This window comes from Sorex araneus, chromosome 1 (genome assembly GCF_027595985.1).
Source record: "Sorex araneus isolate mSorAra2 chromosome 1, mSorAra2.pri, whole genome shotgun sequence".
Lineage (NCBI taxonomy): Eukaryota > Metazoa > Chordata > Mammalia > Eulipotyphla > Soricidae > Sorex > Sorex araneus.
Genome location: NC_073302.1, coordinates 27,661,959 through 27,684,409, shown reverse-complemented (window position 1 = coordinate 27,684,409; position 22,451 = coordinate 27,661,959). Strand labels below are relative to the sequence as shown.

Genomic DNA, 22,451 nt, shown 5'->3' with positions numbered 1-22,451 from the left:
GAACATGAGCTGTTGAGGACGGGTAGGAACAATAATAGCTGTGATTACTGTACACTTAGTTACTTACAGGATAACAGGTACTCTGACAAGTGCTTTTCCCATATGTTATTTTGTGGAAGTCTCACCCGACCAGATCTGTGAAGTATTGTGATTCTTCCTGATAACAAAGGGGAAAATAGGTTCTGGTAGATCGAGTGACTGACCTAAGGGTCAATGGGTAATAATGACATGTCTGACCTACGGTCCAAGCGTGAGCTATTGCGTGTGACTTTGTGTTACCCTGTGGTACGTTCTAGTGGCTATGGCAATTTTGTCTGTGGATAGAGTGATGTGTGGGACTAGAAGTCAGAGACCAAGATCTCATGACCCAGAGATAGAGGGTGCTTTAGGCAGCCTGTCTACCATCTGTGTCCTGGCCAGACTGTGGCATCTGTCTCAACTCAGAATGACAGGCCAGTGGGAAGCTGGTCTTTGAGAAATCAAGAGACAGGGTTGGGTATCTCTCTCTTGCAATTTTCAGTAGAGACTGATCTCAAGGTAACAAGATGTGGCTCTTTATGCACCTGTGTTCTCCTGGCTCTATGGATGAATAAACATCCTTGGTCTCTAGGGCCTCCTGTAAGAGATCTTCCTGAGGCCTTCGTTAATTAAAGTGCTTGGGATGAAAGGCTTTCAGAAAAACAGCTTCTGAACTGGCCCTGAGACTGTGCCAGTGTTTGCAAGCACAGTTGCTTTAACTTTTTGTCCATACACAAATTGATATATTTAAATGGAGTAGAAAGAGAATCTACTTCCTTTGAGGGACATGCGGAAGATTATTTCGTGGATTTAGGTTTAGGTTTAGGCTAAAGATTGCCTACCGCTGGTGCATGCGTTCAACAAACATGCCATACAAGGTCAGGTTCTTTGAACAAGGGACATAATCTACAAAAGCATGAATCTACAAAATCCAGTTCCTACCCACCTTAAGGAGATGGAGCATATGCATCAAGATATACATGACAGCTAGGAGTAGGTCTCTAGAAGAGTCACGGTAGCATTTAGATATTTAGACGATTCACAGTGGCACTTCCATTTCTGTTTGTGTAAAGGGAAGTGGTCCTGGGGGTGGCAGGGGTGGCATTCACCTGAGTTGTTAGATTTCAACAGGCAAAGGAGACTTAATAGGGGATGTTTCATCCATTGGCTGGATGACTTAAAACAAAGGAATCTCTTATTCACACTTCTGGGTTGAAAGCAAGGTGTCACTAGGGTCTCACCTGGGCAGAGGTTCTTTTCTCTGAAGGCTCTAGAGAAAAATGACTCCTTTGCTCTTCCTAGTTTCTGGTGGCTCTTGATTTGCTTGGTATTTCCTGCCATAAATCACATATCCTGCCACTCTGCCTCTGTCCTCTAAGGGAATGGTTTCCTAGCCTTCAGGCCTGCATATGTCTCCACTCTTCCTGGACGAGTGCCATTCACTGGACATGGGCCACCTGCATCCAATGTTGACCTTGTTCTGACTATGACATTAGCAAAGTTCTAGGTACTCCTAAGTTCACATTTTGTCCGTGTGGATGTAAATTCCCGGGAGACACTCTTTGATCCACTACATGGGTTGGGTTGTGAGCGACTGGGAGAAATAACTAAACAAACCCGATGAGTGGAAGATGTGTTCATATACTAGTAAACTCATGTCAGATAGTTCTGAGTACCTGAAGGGAATCCGAAGCAAGACTAAAAACGTCTGCTCTGGAAGTCTTTAGGTACCAAGGTAGAAATGTGAGAATTTCTCAGCAGAAAGATGGGAAGCTCAGGTCTACAGAAAGCCCTAGTGAATACCAAATTAGCAAAGGACTTGAAAAACTATCCCTTTCAAGAACCCAACATGTAGTCCAGATATACCTTTGAGGTGAACCAGGGTGGAACCAGTTTAACCAGGAAAAAAACAAAGCCTGAGGCTTTTGTGATGAGAACAAAGTTTGTGTTAGGACTCTTGTTAGGTTTTGATTCATGCACCAAACGGGTGTGAAATAACAGCAGAGCACGAACACTTACAGTCCATCAGCGAGGCTGTAAGTTCTACAGATACAGCCATGAAGAGCCAAGCAAGATTTGTGTATGGAAGGAACTTCAGCGGGATTCATAAACTTCATTCACTTCATTGGGGGGGAGAGAGAGACGATACATATGTGAATAAGTAGTTTTCAGAGTGCAAGTCCATGAAACTTACCATCACGTAAGTACTAAACCTCAGAAATCGCTTTGCCGCAAGGTACCTTGCGCACCTGCAGTGAACCTGAAAAATTGAGCCCAGATGGAATTTAGAGATGAAATAGAGTTTTGCCAAAGATTCACATTATAATTATGGAGCCGTAGTCTAATCTCTGCTATTGGTCTCCAGTCGGCACATTAACCTAAAGTTTCTGTTTCCCAGTCTGTAACCCTGATACTTAGATAAGCACTGAATTTAATTGAATCCTGCAGGTGGGCATCTTTTTGGAACGGAACTAATCTCCCCTAATTGATCTGATCAGTATCATTTTTCTTGAGGGGGAAAAAAATCTGCAGCCAGAGAGCCCATCTTTAATTTTATACGTGAGATGACATGTCGACTTGTCCCTCTCACAACCTGTCAGATATTTTTCTTGCTAGAATGAGAGGATTGGTCCGCAGCTCTCTCTGCCTTGAGGGTAGAAGTTCAACCAACATTAGTGTTTACTTCTTTTTTTTTTTTTTTTCTTTTTGGGTCACGCCTGGCAATGCACAGGAGTTACTCCTGGCTTTGCACTCAGGAATTGCCCCTGGCGGTGCTCAGGGGACCATATGGGATGCTGGGATTCGAACCCGGGTTGGCCGCGTGCAAGTCAAACGCCCTACCCGCTGTGCTATTGCTCCAGCCCCAGTGTTTACTTCTTACCAGCAACTATTGTGCTTTTTCATGTCTGCCTATTTATGAATAAGTTGTAAACGAGTGTTAGTTTCCTTAGGGGAGTCATGGGACCCATCCCAGTAACACTCAACGAACTGCTCCAGTCTTAGTCCTGGAAGTGTGCAGTGGTGCTGGAGGCCTCTGAACTACCCTGTGAAGCTCAGGGCCCCCCAGGGTTGCTTATACCTGGCTTTACTTAGGAGACAATGCAGTGTGAGGGATATAACTCAGGTCCCTGTGCATACAAGATGTGTGTTCCTGATTCCTGAGTGCTCTCCCTGGGTCCTATTGTTACTCCTTAATGGCTTCCTGGTACTCTGTTGCAAACAGGAGGTCTCAAGTTTGACACAGTCCTTTACTGTGATGATCTGTCCACCACACTTGTTGGTGTGAATGGCAGCTGTGTGTTCCTGCTGCACTCAGATGTGATGTGTTATGGGAAGGAGAAGATGAGCTGTTGTCTGCCTTTCGGGGAGAATGTCAGCTTGGCGATTCCAAGCTCCAGCGTGATGTAGAGTTTGTTTTGTTGACTTGAGCAGATGTGACACCCCCGAGCCACTCCCCCCATCGTCACAGTTCTGCAGGGTGTTTTTTTTTTTTTTCTCCTGAGTGCCAGGAGAGAAAACACACCCTCAATTCTGGTTGCTCCCCAGGACCCCTGGGCCTTGGTGCAAAATTCCTTGGGGGTGCAGCCTCCTGGCTTTCTGTCTGTCTGGAGGCAGCACCAAGCATCTTTTGAGTAGGAGGAGATGAGAGACACAATCTATCTTATAATCCAACGGATAAGTCAAAATATTTTTGCAGCCAGGGCTGGAAGCTGAGTCACAATGAGTGTGATTCAGGCCTTGATTTCTCCCCCAAGGTCATTTAGAGAGGCGTGAAGTCGAAAAAGACCCACAGTTTTCGCTGTTGCCATAGAAAAAAGTCCTGAGTGGGAGTGTCTGTAGCCAAGATAAGGCCCACTCCATACCTGGAAACCTTGCTGCTTCTAACTTACATCTTAGGTGTGCCTCAGCCTTGAATAACCTCCTTCAGAAAACACACCTGCAATTCAGAGTTGGTCTTGTTTCTGTATTTTTTTTTTTCATCTTGATCGTGTTTTGATAGAAAGGGGGAAAATGTTGGGTTTTTTTTCTAAAATGAATATCTCAGTGAGAAATCCCTGTCTTTCAGAGTTTCGGTTCAGGGGTTATGTCTTAGTTTGGAAAAAGGAACTCTTACCAAGAAGAGTAAGTCAGTAAGCAGGTAAACTACCTTTTCTCAAATCTCGAAGCTATTGGAAAAAAACCACATGGAGCAAGAGGGCATACAGGATGCTCACCACCACATCGTTCTCTGAGCAGTGACAGGAGTGACCCCCGAGCACTGAGCAGGGAGTAGGCCTTGAACACTACACCGGAGGCCCTAAAACAAACACCCTGAATATGGCTACCATAGGCTATATTTATGAGAGGTTTTTTTTTGTTTTTTTAGGTTAGTTTTGTTTTGCTTTTGGGGTCACACCCGGCGTTGCACAGGGGTTACTCCTGGCTCGTGCTCTCAGGAATTACTCCTGGCGGTGCTCGGGGGACCATATGGGATGCTGGGAATCAAACCCGGGTTGGCCGCATGCAAGGCAAACAACCTTCCCACTGTACTATTGCTCCAGCTCCCATTTATGTTTTTTAAATGTTAGGAATAAACAGCTGATCAGGACACCTGGGCAAATTGCATGTCCCTCGGAGCTTCCTCAGGGTCGAGGATGGCCATGCAGGTGAGAGTGAGAGGCTGGTGTTCCCATGGCCACAGCTTCAGACTGACCGAGAGGTGTGACTCAGAGGAAGTAGTTTCACAGTTCATGCTGGGACTCCGTTTTCACGTCAAGAAACTGAAGATAATATAACTGACTTTGCAGAGTGTTAGGGGGATATAAAGCTAGCCGTGAGGGCAGGACACCTAACCAGGCTTGAACTATAGTGAGCACTTAATAAATTGTAGCGGTCGTTCACATTGATGATGAGTGTTTAAACTTCAGGCTACTATTCCAAGTGCTCAATTTGTGTAAAATTCATTCACACGGGTGGGGTGAAACTGACAGCTACTGAGAAGACACATCCAAAGTGATAGAGGAATTGAATGGGGGGGGGAATCCAAAAATTTAAAGAAGGGATCATTGGCCGAGGGCGGAATGAAGGAAGAGGCTGTCGGAAGGACAGTTCTCGAGAAGCCTGAGGCATCCGCTGGTGGTCAGTCAGACCTCGCGGTTCCCAGCTCCCCTTCGTTCGTAGGTAGTTCCAGGCAGGAGATCCAGAGAACAGACGTGGAAGCATTTGAGTGAGATCATTCCGTGTCTGTCCCTCTTCCTCTGATCATTTCACTCAGCGCACTACTCTCCAGATCCAGCTAGGTAGCCACACGTTGCATGAGTTCATCCTACTTGCAGCTACATATATACACAAGTTTTCCACTGTGTATATGCACCCTACTTTCTTGATCCAGTCATCTGTTCTGAGGCACTGGGGTTGTTTCCACATTGGGGCTGTTGTGAATACTGCTGCAATGACCGTAGGAGTGCGTGTGCCTTTTCTGTACTCAGGGAAGGGAGCACTGAGACAATGATAGAGGGAAGTGGTCACTCTGTACGAGGACTGGGTGCTGGAAAGGAGATAAAGGGACATGCCTGATGCCCTCTCAGTAACTGTACTGTAAATCACAGTGCTTAGAAGGAAAAAGAAAAAGGTGCCCACCACAGAGACAGGCTTTGGGGGCCAGAGGGAAACGGAACTTTGGTTGAAGGAAGTGGATATTGGGAAAGAATTGCTGTTGAAACATTATCTGACTAAAACTCAATTATGAATACTTTTGTAATTTAAGATTCAGTTTTTTAAGTGAAAACAGGAGTATTATCTACCTGAAATCGAGAAACAAAGCTTGCGAGAACATCAGGGCACGGTCCTACTAGAAGAGTTAGGGCACTGCTTCCTAGAAAACACTGAAGACTGGGGCTGGAGCGATAGCACAGCAGGTAGGGCATTTGCCTTGCATGCGGCCGACCCCAGTTCGATTCCCAGCATCCCATATGGTCCCCCAAGCACTGCCAGGAGTTATTCCTGAGTGCATGAACCAGGAGTAACCCCATGCATCACTGGGTGTGCCCCAAAAGGAAAAAGAAAAAGAAAAAGGAAGAAAACACTGAGGCTCGGTTCAGCCTGCACAAGCTTTGTGTCCACACTTAGCTTACCCAGAGCTGCTGGAGCTCATCTTGACATTAGGCTTCCTAGAATGGATCTCTAGCAGACTGGTCCTGCCTACTTGCACCGCCTATGTCTGGTGGTATTTTTGCTGTCATAACCAGAAGAAGGGGGTGTTAACACTGTCTTGCCATGAACAGGACAGTGCCCTCACCCATCAAACTCTGTCTTTTTGCTTGTTTGCTTGGTTGGTCTGGGGGCCATACCCAGCAGTGCTTATATACTCCTGATTCTGCTCTCAGGAATCACTCCTGGGAGTGCTCGGGGAACCAGATGGGGTGTGGGGATTGAACAAGGCAAGTGCCCTTAGTGCCTTAGCTGCTGTACTATCGCTTGACCCCTGAAGCCTACTATCTTATAAGTGGGACTAGGACAACTGTTGAAAAACTCTGGGTATCAGGGCTAGAACATTGTGATGTGGGCATCTTAGTTAAATGCCTGAGCATTTCCCCCTCTTTTACACCAATACATGGAACTAAAGGGTTTGAAGGATTAAACATTTGCTGTTCTCTTAAAATATGTAGACTTCATTATAATCGTGTATCTCTCAACTTAACTGTCTGCTCTACTCTGGTTTTAAAATATCATCCGTATTTCTAAATAAGCTGCTGACTCTTTGTATAAGGAAAATAACATACACATTAAAGCTCCAGGGAGTATGTCGTAGGCACCACCTTCTACTCTGCCTCTGCCCAGCTCTTTGCTGGCCAATTAATCGCTGCATTCAAGGGCTCCCAAGGCAGCGACTCCCCTGCAGTGAGAATGTGGTGGTTGAGAGTAAAGCATGATGGTGAATGGGCAGAGTTCCCCAGGGATATAACACAGGCCAGCAACAAAGCAAGGACTGGGTCGCATCAGCGCACACCATCTCGACTGTCTGGAAATGCTGCTACTCAGTGATTCAGAGACTCAATCATGCTTTCTCGACTTAATAATACATTGCTGTTTCGAAATAATATAAGTATATGTTATGTGCGTCCACTTGTAAACTTTCAGAGTCTTCTGAAATCTAGACACAGCATGAAAACACACGCTATATTTGATCCTTGCATAAATAGCACAGATTTTAATTTTATCCCAGTTATGGATATCTGGCGCGTGCGCCGATACTCTGGGCAGACTGGTGTGAAATTTAATTTGAGCAGTTAAACACAAGGGTGAGAGAGTGCAAAATAAACAAGCACATGCATTTCCAGCCCTACAGCATTTGGTATGTTAACAGGAAAAGCACCCAAATCCTCACTCTCTTTTATTTTTTTTCCCTTGTGACAATCAGATTACAGATTGCCTGAAAAGGCACAAATCCTCCATATCTCCCACGCACCCTCCCCCCCATACCCCAGATTCCCCGGTATGTTGACTGCAGCCATTTCATCTGGGAGCTCTTCATGTTGGAGTTATGAATTGTAGTGATTGGAGTTAGGAAAGGATATAGGTCTCTTTGTTTCCAGATTGGGTATTAGATTAGAGAGTCCCTTGGTCGCAGAAGAAGGTCAACAGTGTCCTTGAGAACATCTTGGAAAGCAAACCAGAAGTAGAATCAGAAAGTATCTGGATTTGCTGTTCTGTAGACAGGGATATGGAGTTCTACTAGTCCTGTTGACAGTGTCCAGGATCTTGGGAGAGTTTCTAAATCTAGAGTCCTCACTATTTTTTTTTTTTAAGTTGGAGTATGGGGTCAAATCCATAGTACAGTGGATAGGGTGCTTGCCTTGCACGTGGCTGACTGGGTTTAATCCCTGGCACTATCTATCTCAAGCCCTGCCAGGAGTGATCCCTGTGCACTGGCGGCCGTCGTCCAAAATCCAAACTTTTTTTTTTTAATGTAAAAGAGAGTGTGTTGAGGCTCATACTGAGAAAATATAGGGGGCGAGGTGGAGGCGGAGGTGGTCGGAGAGGCACATAGATAGAGGCTGTCAGTTTCTTTCACCCTAAAAATTACCTGTAAATTCATCCATGGAGAACATCACTAAGGAAGTAGCCAGGCGTGCTGTCGGTAATTATTCTTGTAGGTAAAAAATGGCAGCCACATCCTTCCCCCTTCTCTCTCAGCAGCTACCCCATGCAGAAATAGGGAGCACGTTTGAGCCTGCCCCCCTCTGTTCTTCCATCATTCTGGATTTTAAGGACATCATGAGCACCTAATCTTGTATGGGAGAAATATGTAATTGAGGGTGAAAGAAGATAGAGAGGGAGGGAGAGGGAAAGAGAGAGAGGGAGAGGGGGGAGGAGGGAGAGGGAGAGAGCTAGCATGCTCGTGTGTGTGTGCGCGCGCGTGCGCGAGCGCGCGCGTGCTTGTATGTGTCCGGTGCACACACATGCATGCAGGTCACAGCCCCAGCCTCTGGAAAAGCTGCCAGATTGAACCGGTGAGTTTCTTCTATTCCAAAGAAAGAGCATCTGCTTACCATCATTAAAAAGTCCCATCTTTCCACTCAATTTGTTTCCACAGAAGAGCGAGTTGTCCCCATTGAAGTGTGCCGTTCCAAACTGTCAAAATACTTGCAGGGAGTAGTTTTCCGCTGTGATAAGTGTACCTTCACCTGCTCCAGTGACGAGAGCCTCCAGCAACACATAGAAAAGCACAATGAACTGAAACCTTACAAATGCCAGCTCTGCTACTATGAGACCAAGCACACGGAGGAACTGGACGTCCACCTTCGGGATGAGCATAAGGTATTGGTCTGGGACCTCCTGCCTCCACTGACTGGGGATGGGCATAGGAGGAGGGAGGAGGGGGGCCTCAGGTTCCTGGGGGTGGGGAGTGGGAGGGTGGGCCAACAGAGTGGAGTCAGACCTCTATGTGTTAGACAGACATGTACTAAAATAATGTTGACCAAGAGCTCATTTCTTTCATCATGATCCGTTTAGAAAATTGGAACATAGAAATGAGGGAGGAGAAAAATCGTCCCTAGTTCTACCACTCCAAGCCAACTGGTTGACGTTTTCCTTCCATGCCCACTTTCTTTTGTTTTATTTAATTCTGATAAGATAATTTTGTCCTTTTTTGAAAAATCTTCTGCTAACTTAACATTCTAATAGGACTATTTTTCCACATTATTTTAAACTTATCACAAAGGTTAGAAATCCTTTAAGGGGCCAGTTAATAAGTCTTTCAGGCTTGCCAGGCCAGATGGTCTCAGTGGTAGGGGCTCCATTCTTCCTCAGTAGCCAGAAAGCAGCCAGAGACCATATTAAATGAGTGGGAATGGCTGTGTGCCAATAAAACTTTATTTATAAGAGCAGTATTGAATGAGGGGGAGTAGGTGTTTTCCAATAAAACTTTATTTGCAGAAGTAGACAGCAGGCTGTAAACCCATAGTTGTGCACCCAATTACATCTGATCACTGGATCTTGTATCTCTGTTATGTAGGTTGTTTGGTTTTTTTTTTTTTTGTCTTTTTTCCCCAAGATATCTCTACTTATATCTGAATGCTGAAAGAAATATGCGAGGTGTTTTACAAATGTGGGGGATTGGTAAAGAACAGATGTGTACAGGATAAGATGAAGGGTTTGGGACAAAACAAAATCTCATGTGAACATTGACTAGTGGGAAGATAAAATAACAAGAGTGTCATAAAATGACACTTCCCATCCACCATTTGGCACATCAGGTACAGAGACAATCCTTTCTGGTTCTCTGTATTTGATTCCCAGTGTAGGCTAGGGCTAAGGAATGATGAGTATTTGTGTCCTAAGAAGAGCCTATTAAAACACTATATAATTAACCAACAGATTTAAAACATCATGAGTGTTTACTTATGGCACAATGAGAAGCACTTTTGATATTCTCTCCTTCATATTTTCCACTGTGGAAATCCAACTCTTCTCTCTGACTTTATAATCTCAAGTTCTAAAGACTTTACTCAGAATTATCTGTTCCAAAGATGAAGATTTTTACAGTCTAGAGCGTTGAGAAAGAAGTCTGAGTTATCACTTGTTCACAACTGAATGGTTTTATAGTAACGTTTTTGTTCTGGAATACATTCATTTTTCCAATATCAGCACACTCCCTGCCTCCCCCCCCCCAAATAAATTGAAAACAGAGTGGAAAAGCCTGGATTCTCTCACTTAAAAACTTTAATATCTTTTCTTATTTAAACGTTGTAGGTATCTCTGCCCCATGCTCAAAGGAAAATCACTTATCCATTTCAGACCAAGATTTTCTGCATTCATTTACGTGTATCTTTTTTTTGTAGCTATCTCTGATCTTTGTATTATAGTATTCCAGCCTTAAGGCTTATATTTTGGGACAGAGCTTGCCAGGGAGATAAATTCTTCCCTAATTGTCATATAGTAGCCTGTGAGTCACTGGGGAAATTCACAAAAGATTAGAAACTACACCTGATGTGGAACCAGAGTCTGCCAGAACAGTGGAAGGAAGGAACTTCAGACCAAGACAATGAGGAACTTAGGGATATAGGGTGCCAGTACAGAGCTTTTGAAGTGAAAGGGGGGTTGAATCTTTTCTTAACCACTTACTGTATAAGTTTATCAAGTTACTGAAATGTTCATGTCTGTTCTCTGATTTGTAAATGGGAATACTTAATATCTTTCTCTGAAAGTTTGTAAGATTAAGTGAAACCCTGCTATTTTCCCCATGTTGAGACCCAATGGCTTCTTCCATCTACTTATAAATTGAACTGTGCTCAGGTTTAATAGCAATTGTGCCTATCATTCAGGTGGTTATGCTTCTAAAGGCCTGCAGTACATTATAAAATTACTAATTAAGCCTTGCATTTCAGACACAGTCTTGATGTTATATTTCTGTTATGCCATGTTATGTTCTTTAATTTTACTCTTTCTTGTGGTTGACCAGCTTATTAAGTCCAATGAGCACCTAATTGAGGCTAAAAAATTGCCACTTGCAGCATGCCTAATGGTTTTCATCTTTGTCTCAATTGTTTATGAGATCCGTGCTTATTACTGGTAGCAGCACACTCTCCCATTTCCTCATATTTCTTTTCTAAAGATAAGCTTATAAAGAGCTTCATTCTAAATTCTAAAGATAGAGTTTTTGAAATCATTATCCAAACACTATTGTGTAAACAAAAATAGTACTGCTTGCTAAATAGAGTGTTTGGCTGATGAACAGTGACATGAAGAACTAATATATTTTGTTTTGAAATTTTTCATTAATTTTTGGTTTGGAGTCCACACCCTGCTATATTCAGGGCTTACTTTTGGCTCTTTGCTCAGGAATCACTCCTGGCATTTCTTGGAGGACTGTATGCAGTGCAAGGGATCAAATGGGTCTGCCACATGCAAGTGCCTTAACACCTATACAATCTCTCTGGCACTTGGTAACAGTGGTGAAAGATATGCAAAACTACCATATATGTATGTGTGTGTGTATGTGTGTGTGTGTGTGTGTGTATCAAGAGATATTTAAAAGGTATCAGGGTGAAAGATACACAAAAGTCTCATTTTGGCATTTAGGAAAGGGCAGAAGAGTGTCAATGTACCATGTACTAAAAAGAAATTTGCTGATAATTGAGTGCAGAAGTTAAGGACCGTAAGACAATGACAAGAAACTGAGACCCAAGAATTAAAGAGGAAGAAATAAAACTGTGTTCAGAGATCAAAGAGAAGAACAGTTGCTTGCCTTGCACCCAGCCATGTCAGGTTCCATCTCTGGCTCAGCTCCCAGGACCACCAGAAGTGATCCCTGAGCACAGCCAGGTGCAAGCCCTGAGCACTTCCAGGTACAGCCCCAGAACAGAAAGACCAATAATCGACTGTATTCAGAGAAAATGTGAACTTTGTAGTAAGAAATCCTAAGGAACACATTTTTTTAAAAAGGGACATTGATTTATTTATTTTTTTTTTGCTTTTTGGGTCACACCCAGCGATGCTCAGGGGTTACTCCTGGCTTTGCACTCAGGAATTACTCCTGGCAGTGCTTAGGGGACCATATGGGATGCTGGGGATCGAACCCGGGTCGGCCACGTGCAAGGCAAACGCCCTACCCGCTGTGCTATTGCTCCGGTCCCAAAGGAACACATTTTTAAGTCACTAGACTATTAGTTTATCAAAGTTGCAAGCATGAGGCCAATATACAAAAATTATTGTATTTCTATAAACTAGTAATGAGAATCTAAAAATGAAATTTGAAAATGATCCATTTTATTTATAATAGCATCAAAAAGAACAAAATATTTAAATATGCTTAATAAAGAGTGAAAGCTGTACAAAAGAGCTACAAAATACTGTTGAGAAAAAATAGAATAATGTAATATTCATATTTATATTTATTACTCAATACTAATTATTTTTCCCCAGTTAAGTTATAATTTCAATAGAGTCTCTGGATGTGGTCAAATCCCCTCTCCCCCCAGGGGAAAAAAAAAGAAGAAAACCTTTGAATAGACATATTAAGTATAAAGCTTTTTTTTTAATAACAAGTAATTACATGGAAAGGTGTGATGTTAAGTAAAAAGTCATTATTAGGGAAAAGCAAATCAAATCAACAGTAAGATATATTGGTAGAGTGGTGACTGAATGGTTAAAAGTAAGGAGACTAAAGTTGGAGTCTTGGCGAAGTTGTAAAGGATCAAAAACTTAACACTTGTTTCAATGTAATTTATTTTTTAGTTGAGTTGACAGGCTGGAGCTATAGCACAACGGTTGGGCATTCGCCTTTCATGCGGCCGACCAGTGTTCGATTCCTCTGCCCCTCTCGGAGAGCCCGGCAAGCTACCGAGAGTATCGAGCCCGAGCGGCAGAGCCTGGCAAGCTACCCATGCGTATTGGATATGCCAAAAACAGTAACAATAAGTATCACAATGAGAGACGTTACTGGTACCCGCTCAAACAAATCGATGAGCAAGGGGATGACAGTGACAGTCAGTTGAGTTGACATTGGTTTAGTACAGCCATGTATTGAAAATTTTAGAGGCGACAGTTCACACCTCTTCAAATATGTGTTAGCACTCCACCCCACCCTTTTTTTTTTCTTTTTGGGTCACACCCGACTATGCACAGGGGTTATTCCTGGCTTTGCATTCAGGAATTACTCCTGTTGGTGCTCAGGGGACCAACATAGGATGCTGAGAATCAAACCTGGGTCGGCCGTGTGCAAGGCAAACATCCTACCCGCTGTGTGCTATCGCTCCAGTCCCCCATATACCCTTTTACTGCAGTCCATTGGACGTCCATCACCCTTTGCTTACACTTCCCTCTCCCTTTGGTCATCTGAGTTCTACAGTTAGAATTCAAGGTTAATTGTGTCTTTTCTCTGGTTTTGTTTTTTTATATGCCACCTGGGGATGATGTCATCCATTATGCATTTTTATTTTTCTCACTTAATATTTTGCTTAACCTAGGTGCTCTTAGTTCTATCCATATTGTCATAAGGCTGTCTTTCATTGTTTAATATCCCAATCTGTATGTATACCACATTTCCTTTATTCAGTCATCCATTTCTGAGCACTTTGATTGTGTCAGTTTGTTGGCTATTGTAGTTTCTTTACTATTTTTCATAAAGATGTGAGGCAATGTTATATTGTACTTTTAATTTGCATTTTCTGAAAATAAGTGATGATAAACATGTTTTAATGTGCCTCTTGTTCCCCTGTGTGTCCGCTCTTCTCATTTTTTTCATGAGGTTGTAGTTTTTGTTATGAGTTCTTTATATAAATCAGATCTTAACTCTTCATCAGCTATATAATTTGTAGATGTTTTCTCCCATTTAATAGAATGTCTTTGTCTTAATGATAGTTTCTTTTGCTGTGTAGAAGCTTTCCCATCCATTCTGAGTTTATTTTTGTTTATGGTGAGGTGGTGGTCTAGTTTCATACTTTGTCATGTTACTATCTAATTTTCCCAGTATCATTATGTTGAGGAGAGTTTCTTTCTCCATTATATGCTTTTAACTTTTTTTTGTCACCGGTGTCATAAATTAACTATTTAGTGATGTGTAGATGTGTAAATTTACTTCTGGACTTTTAATTCTGTTTCATTGATCATACATTTATTTTCATTCCAATATTTATAAAATACTGTTTTAGTTACTGTAACTTTGTAACATAGTTCAACCTCAGGAAATATGGCATCTCCATTTTTTTTTATTTTTTTGGTTTTTGGGTCACACCCGGCGATGCACAGGGGTTACTCCTGGCTCTTCACTCAAGAATCACCCCTGGCAGTGCTCAGGGGACCACATGGGACGCTGGGATTAGAACTTGGGTCGGCCGCGTGCAAGGCAAACACCCTACCCGCTGTGCTATCCCTCAGCCCCGGCATCTCCATTTTTTTCCCTTTTTTTCAGCATTGCTTTCACTATTGTGGCCTTTTGTGGTTCCATATAAATTTCAATAATATTCTATTTTATTGAGGGGTGCTATAGGAATTTTGTGTATTACTTTGTGTAGGATGGCAAATTTTGCATTGTTAATTTTTCCAACTTATAAGCAACTCTATTATCTGTTGTCATCTCTTTAAATTGTTTAAAAGTGAAATATACACTGACCATCTGATCGCACAAGTCTACTTTCTCATAAAGTGAGTGAAGAAACAAATGTGCTATATCCATGTAATGGAATGCTAATCATCAAAAACAAAAAGAAAAAAGAAAAGAGCTACTGATACATGTAGCAACATGATAAATCTCAAAAAAAAAAAGCTTGTTAGCTGATCAGAGCTAGAAACAAAAAACTATATAAAGTGTTTTCATTTGTATTAAATTTCTAATAAAGGCCAAACTATGAACACAAAGCAGATCAGAGGGTTGTTGGGGCTAGTGGCTGAAACAGAATTTGAGTACAGAGTATATCAGAACTTTTTTTTTTAATTTAGTCACCATGAATTACAAAATTACTCACGTTTGGGTTCTTAAAGTGATAGAAGAGTTTGTAATCAAGGTCCAGGTGAAAGTTGCATAGTCAGTAAATTTGCTAAAAACCGTTGGATTTTTCATTTAAAGCAGATGAATCTAACAATAAGCAAAGTGGAGCATAATACCTTAAAAATACACTTTCCCAAAGACCTCAATAAATATGAATTTCCTGCAACTTTTCTTATAAAGTTGATATTAAGGATAAACCTAGAAGGTGCTTGAGTTTCAGATTAATGTGTTAACTGACAGAAACAAAGTGTGGAATAGACTTAGCAATGGGTTCTAAGCAAGAGTTCACTATTTTTTTTCCAGTAAGGCTCTGCTGAGTGCATTATTCATTGTATTCTTCCCCGAATTGCTTTGGGTGATGCTGAGTGCTGCAAAGAATATATAGAAGAAATCATACGACACTGTAGGATGTATTTTCAGTCACAGGATTTCATTATACAGAGCTGGTCATTCAAACTGGACTTCTGGATTCTGCCTGCAAAGCTTGTAAACCTCGGGGATGTCTTTAAAGATGTCAGTTTATGTCACTCATAGGCTGAACAGAATACTGGTAACAGCAGGAAGGGTCCTTGAAGTCAAATATGCCATTCCATTTAAGAACCAAATTCTCAAGTGCACTGGATTTACACTGCCATGTTTATCCTCGAAAGCCAAGGTGAAGTGGAAAAGGGATGACAATCAGTACCCTCATTTTTTAGGTGACACACAGAATCTTGTCTTCCTAAACCTTTATATTTGTGCCAGTGAATAGGACTTACTTGTACGTTCTTGGAATCTAAAGTAAAGACTGCAGGCTATTTGACTTTTTTTTTATCCTTCAATTCCCTATGTCTTGGTTTTGCTTTATTTTGTTTTTAATCTCACTAGGTTTTCTAGAAAGCAGAACTCCTTTCTTCTTTCTGCCCACCTCCCCATACATGTACATATACATCTACATCCAATTACAGGATGAAACCATATATTCATAGTACCACTTATTAGCAATACTGGTAAAAGACTTAACAACGCTGGGAATCTGGAAGTCATGGAGAACCTTGCAATTCTCACATTTGAACAAGTGCTTTTTAAGAAAAAGAAAGTTTAAGTGTATGCAGCACCTTGTTAATGTTCTTTATGATTTTGAAGTCTCTTTGCTAGTTTAAGAAACATAAAAATACATTATCTCTAACTTGGTTTGCTCGTAAAATTGTCATGTTCCGTATATTAAATTTAGAAGGATAGTCTATTCAGGCAATACACATTCACTAATTGAATTTACTTTGAAATGTTTTTAATTTTTTATACCAATGGAGCCTCAGGCAGCTGAACTCTAAGGAACTCGTATCCAGTACTTTTTGCCATTGGGGGAAAGTAGCAGAACATTAAGCTCAGAAGGAATCACCAACATTTTAGTTATTCCAATAAAATTGTTCAGCTTACTGTACTAGTGAAATTCACAGTAGCAGAAAGGTCACTCAGAATTTGAGTTAATAACAAGAGAGATGAGAGGAAATAAAATAAAAGAAACTCTTCCTACTACTCCAAATCATAAAACACAATCTTGGCCAGATTTTCAATATGGGTTACATATAATTTCTGTACTAAAAACTTGGTTTGTTTTGGGGACTGTACCTGGCAGTGCTTGGAATCTGTTGTTCATTACTGCTCAGAGGTTACTCTTGGCAGTTCTTGGGGAACCACAGCTGCATAGAAATCAATCCCAGGCCACCTGCAAGCAACACTTGTGCTCAACCCCTTTTCTATCTCTCTAGCGCTGTGCTCAAGCTTTATTTTCCCTAACATTTCTGTGAGTTTAAGGCTTTCTAGAAGACGGTCATTTGATCTCTCCTTCATATCAGTCTTACCTCTTGATTTTTCTTTTCTTTTCTCTTCTCCCTCTCTTTCTTTCTTTCTTTCTTTCTTTCTTTTCTTTCTTTCCTTCCTTCTTTCTCTTTCTTTCTTTCCTTATTTCTTTCTTTTCTTTCTTTCCTTCCTTCTTTCTCTTTCTTTCTTTCCTTCTTTCCTTCTTTCTTTCTTTCTTTCTTTCCTTCCTTCTTTCTCTTTCTTTCTTTCCTTCTTTCCTTCTTTCTTTCTTTCTTTCTTTCTTTCTTTCTTTCTTTCTTTCTTTCTTTCTTTCTTTCTTTCTTTCTTTCTTTCTTTCTCTCTCCCTTTCTCTCTTCCTTTCTTTCTTAACCTCTTGGTTTTCAATCGTTGGCCTGTTTCTTTCATTGGCTTTAGATAAAGATGGGGAAATCAGATAAGTTAGTGATGCCCGTTTTAAAGAGGGTCCAGCTTCTGACAATATTTCTCAAATGAACACTTGAAAATGTTCTTGGCTTGTTGTTATCCTACAGCTTGTAACCTTTGAAACTAGCCACAAAAACTCTGCAGTCAAAATTAACTACCCCTGCTTTCACACTTCCATCAAGCTGTGCTCTTCCTGTCTTTTTATAATTAATTTTTTTATTAAGGAACCATGATTTGCAGCTATTCATAGTTGAGTTCCAGGCATAGTGTTCCAACACCAATCCCACCACCAGTGTCAACTTCCCTCCACAGACACATATTTCAGTTTGGTCTCATTCTTGTCGTGTTGTCGGCTGTGTAGTTTGAATACATAACCACTTTGTAAAAAAAAATAGAAGAAGAAGCTGGATCCATATCTCACACCTTACATAGAAGTCTCATCCTCATCCTCTTCCTCCCCTCCTCCTCCTCCTCCCTCCTCCCTACTCCTCTTCTTCCCCTCTTCTGTGTGTGTGTTGGGGGGTGGTGGACGGTTGTCATGCCCGGTGACATTTAGGGGTTACTCCTGGCTCTGTAGTCAGGAATTATTCCTGGTAATGCTCAGGGATCATATGGGGCTCCAGGGATCAAACCCATGTCAGCTACATGAAAGGCAAATGCCCTACCCTCAGTACCCTTGAAGATATTTCCAATGATATCATTCCATTGGCAAAAGCAACAAAAATGAACAAATGGGGCTATATCAAATTAAAAGAAAAACATGGTGAAAGAAACACAGCTAAAACTAAAAGACAGCCTACTGAGCAGGAGAAAATACTGCACTCAGCACATCAGATAAAGAGCTAGTATCCAAGATATATAAGATCAACAACATAAATCCAAAATCACATCAAAAAATGGGTAGAGGAAGTAAATCAATGCTCTGTTCTTTCTTCGTTCATACAGTGTCCACTTGCTAACAAGTCTTTGTTTTGCCATTGGATGCCTCTTCCAAAAGATAGAAACCATGTTATTTCCCTATCTTCCAAATGCTTTCATGATGCCCTGCATACTAGGAAGGTTCCCCTGGTCTGTTAAAGAAATCAATAAAAGAAGTCACTTTTCAAGCAGGAAATGTGAAGTGCCCTCATTGTTCAAAGAATCAAAATGTGCTTCTCTAAAGCACTGTTCCCTGAAGCTGTGTTCTCAGCATCTTTGCCCCTGGAACTCAAGTCTGGGAGATTGGCATTGCCCCAGTGGACCTGCAACAGAATTCTTTGACTTTCTTAATGGTGCCTTTCTCTTGGTTTTCTTGAACACTTGTAACTGAAGTTCTGCTGAGCTTCTCAAAGTGAATTGATTTTGGCTGGACTTAGGCTGCTAGGTCCTGCAGAACCATGATTTCTGAAGCTAACCTGGTAACTGCAAAAGGCAGTAGGTCTTCTTTTTAACTTCCATACTCCACACACTCTGGATCCTTTATCATCTATTATTATTCTTTAAAAGAAGTTTTTGTGTTGAAGAAAGGTTCTTTTTAAAAAATCTCTTTTATATTTAATAGCTCTACCCCATCAGATTTTGTGGTGAATGGCCTTTTTATAATTTTTTCCCTCCTATTTCTTCTGTTCACCCAGTTTGCCATGGCTAAATTTTATGTTTTATAGATGATATTGTATTTCCACAGGTGATTTTATAATGGGAATAGCTGAGCTATACCACCTAAAAGTAGTGATTTCTAATTCTATTTTACTATGTGTTTCTTATTCTTTTTTTACCTGTAAATATGGACAATATCAAATACCTTGAAAGATGTTCAGAAAGTCAAGAAGTATATAAAGAAAAAAGAGGATTCATTATTAGCATATGTAGATAGCTGTTAATGATTAACACAAAGACTTATAGGAAATGTTCAATTTAATTCCCAGTAGCAAGAAAATTTGAGTCATGGATACAAATCATATAACAATAGTATGAAGCTCTTAAAAAAAATAGTATGAAACTTTTTATACTGATCTCCTATGCATTTTTTTTCTGCTTTTTGGGTCACACCCGGCAATGCATGGGGGTTACTCCTGGCTCTGCACTCAGGAATTACCCCTGGCAGTGCTCAGGAGACCATATGGGATGCTGGGAATCGAACCTGGGTCCGCCACGTACAAGGCAAACGCCCTACCCGCTGTGCTATTGCTCCAGCCCCTCTCCCATACATTTTCATGATATCGGCAAATTAAAATAGTACCTAATTGTGTATCAACCACAAAACTGCCCTTATATTTTGCATAGAAAAGTAAATGAGAAAGAGTTGCTGCCCTGAAAACTACTAGCAAGCAAATGAGGTAAGGGTAAACAAAGACATGCAATCTAGCCTATTTAGTGCTTGATAAAAGTATTTATTTTTAAAATGGCAGGCAAGCATTATGCAAAGCAGAGGTGACATTGAGGCTCATCTTTCATCAAACTTAGCTGTTTATTTGACTGGGTACTCTTTCCTGTTGCCTTTCCAGTGCTCTGATTAAAATAGTTCTTCTGTGAAAAGTCAAGAGTCTTACCTGCATTTTTGACTCCTTCCCTTTATTTATTTATTTATTTATTTATTTTTAGTTTTTTTTTGCTTTTTGGGTCACACCCAGTGATGCACCAGGGTTACTCCTGGCTTTGCTCTCAGAATTTACCCTGGCAGTGCTCAGGGGACCATATGGGACGCTGGGAATCAAACATGGGTTGGCTGCATGCAAGGCAAACACCCTACCTGCTGTACTATTGATCCAGCCCCTGAATCCTTCCTTTAAGAAACACCTTAGAGAGTGCTTTGATGAATCCTCTTCTCACTGGTTTCTTCCCTTATTCCCATTCTGACTTTCAAAAACAAGCAAGGAGGTTCTGCCGGGGAAAACACCCAGTCTTCTAAGTCAGGCATTGGCAGACTGGCCCGTGAACTAAACAGCACAGCCCAGTGCCTGTTTTCATACCACCTCCCCGCTAAGAATGGTTTTGACATATTTCAATGGATAAAAAATAAAGAGTACTCTTCCATGACATATGAAATGATATGAAATTCATATACATAGTTTTATACAGTTTTATTGGAGTGCAGCCACACTTCCCCATTTACAAATCATCTGCGGCTTCTTTCAACCTACAGCAGTCATTGAGAAGTTATGACAGAGACTATATGGGCCAGAAAGCCTAGAACATTTGTTCCTCTGGCCCTCTACTGAAAGTGTTTGCCAGTCTCTTAAGTCCTTGAAAATCTTCACAGTTCTTCACATTCTCATTTTGTGGTTGAGATGGGTATTTCTGATATAAATGCAATTTTCCATAACTGCGGTTTACAAAGTTGTTCATGATACAGTTTTTTCAGACATCCAGAGTTCCAGCACCAATTCCACCATGAGTCTAACCTTCCCTTCACCATTGTCCCCAGTTGCCCATGTCTCCAAATCTGTCCCCAGAGCAGGCACAAAATGGTTTATTTTATATTGCTTGTTACAACAAAGGGCTAATTAGAATTACTGAAGTATGTTTCGGTAAAAGAAAGTTTGTGAAAATTGTTTTGTCTCATAAGAAGGTCATTAAAGTCATTGTCTGAGGGCTTACTAAGCCGTTTATTGCTAGTTGAGCTTTCTTTCTGTGTTACTGTTTTTGTTTATTGAGCTTAGTTGGCATCTATGCTACTTTCCCGTCTAATCTAGTGTGCTCATGGACTGTCAGTATTGAATGTCCTTTTTTGAAGGTACATATGGAGAAGAGGTACCGTCTGTGTTAGAACACAGGATATAGGAAGTAGATTTTTCCATTTTAGCTGCCCCTCCACTTAAGGTTTGCTAAGTAATCCCAAGACAAGGGTATTCCATTGTATTCTTCCATTAACAGCATACCCCAGTCTCGCCTATAAATTCTGGATTGTCACCCTAGGAGAATATGAAAATAGATATTGTACTTGGTAATTTTTTTCTTTTTGGGGTCACACCCAGCGATACACAGAGGTCACTCCTGGATCTGTGCTCAGGAATTATTCCTGGCAGTGCTAAGGGAACCATATGGGATGCTGGGAATCAAACCCAGGTTGGCCACGTGCAAGGCAAACTCCCTACCTGCTATACTATCACTCCAGTCCCACTTGGTGATATTTTTTAATCATACACTTCTCCCTTTAGAATAAGGCCTCAAGTGTGAAAGTTGTGGCAATGGCTATGGACAGGTTCCAACCATTTTTGCTGAATGGCTCGAAGACCTCCAACAGTCCAGGGACATGGGTCAGCATTGACATGCAGTTTTTGCATTTATGAGACCTTGCTTGGACCTAACAAGAGACAGAAAGATAAATGGAGTTGTGAGGCTTGACCATGAAGTCTGAGCCTGGGAGGTTGTAGCTGTCCTAATAAAAAGGAGCAAAGCATTCGCTGGTGGTTGGGACTTCATTTCACATTCTTCCTGGCTGGTAGACCTTTTACTGGTCCTCTGAGATTGGAGAGAGCTTTGGGTTTGAGACAGTCATGTGGAATATAAGGATCTGCTTATGGCTTTATAATCTGAGTGGTTGTATATTTGATCCCTCAAGAACATGCAGGGCTTCTTTTGCTTTCAAAAGACTGCAAGGGGGCAGGTTATAAATCTCAGCTACTCTTAGCCTTGTTCTTCTCCCCTAAGGGGAGAAGAATCTATTACCTTGGTAACAGATTTACTTCTCATCTTCAGGAACAAGGGTGAATTTCCCTCACCGTGTCCTTGGCACCATTAAGAAGTTAGCCAGCGACCTACCAGTTTCTGCATTCACAAAATTCTGGATTTAAAAAGTTCTGATCATTTTGGAAGCCAACTTAGCAATATAATAAAACTTTAATAAAGTCTGTTTCCTTTGGTGGCGCTCAGGCATGTGCCTTCGCATCTGGAAATGATGCCTATAAAATTTAACTAAACATGAAAAAAAGGTTTATATACCATAACGTTTATTTTGCCTTTTAAATAGTGAGATACCAGGAAGAACAGAAGGTAAACTCATATGGGAATAGCCGCCTATACTATAATCTATTCATTTGATGAAATATTTTAGTGATTAAAATTGGTACTTAATTAGAGAATGATATTTATGTCACAGCAAACATTGAAAAAAAAAGAGGACACACACTCATTTTGCTGTGATTACAACACTGGATTTAAAACAGACAACAGGAATATGGAGATATCAGTAAACTTTGAGGGAGAGGTTTTTCTTGGCTTTCATGGGTGGGCCACCCTCAGTGGTGCAAGGGGACTACTT

The 22,451-nt window shown here is 41.2% G+C and overlaps 1 protein-coding gene across 4 annotated transcripts in view; it reads left to right on the top strand.

Moving 5' to 3' along the window:
• ZNF462 (zinc finger protein 462) overlaps nt 1–22,451 on the top strand; it is a 154,264-nt gene that overhangs the window by 120,761 nt on the left and 11,052 nt on the right. For all 4 annotated transcript variants that reach the window (XM_055132503.1, XM_055132498.1, XM_055132506.1 and 1 more), the window contains exon 10: nt 8,594–8,817. In XM_055132503.1, the coding sequence (XP_054988478.1) occupies nt 8,594–8,817 (224 nt within the window). The remainder of the gene's footprint in view (nt 1–8,593; nt 8,818–22,451) is intronic.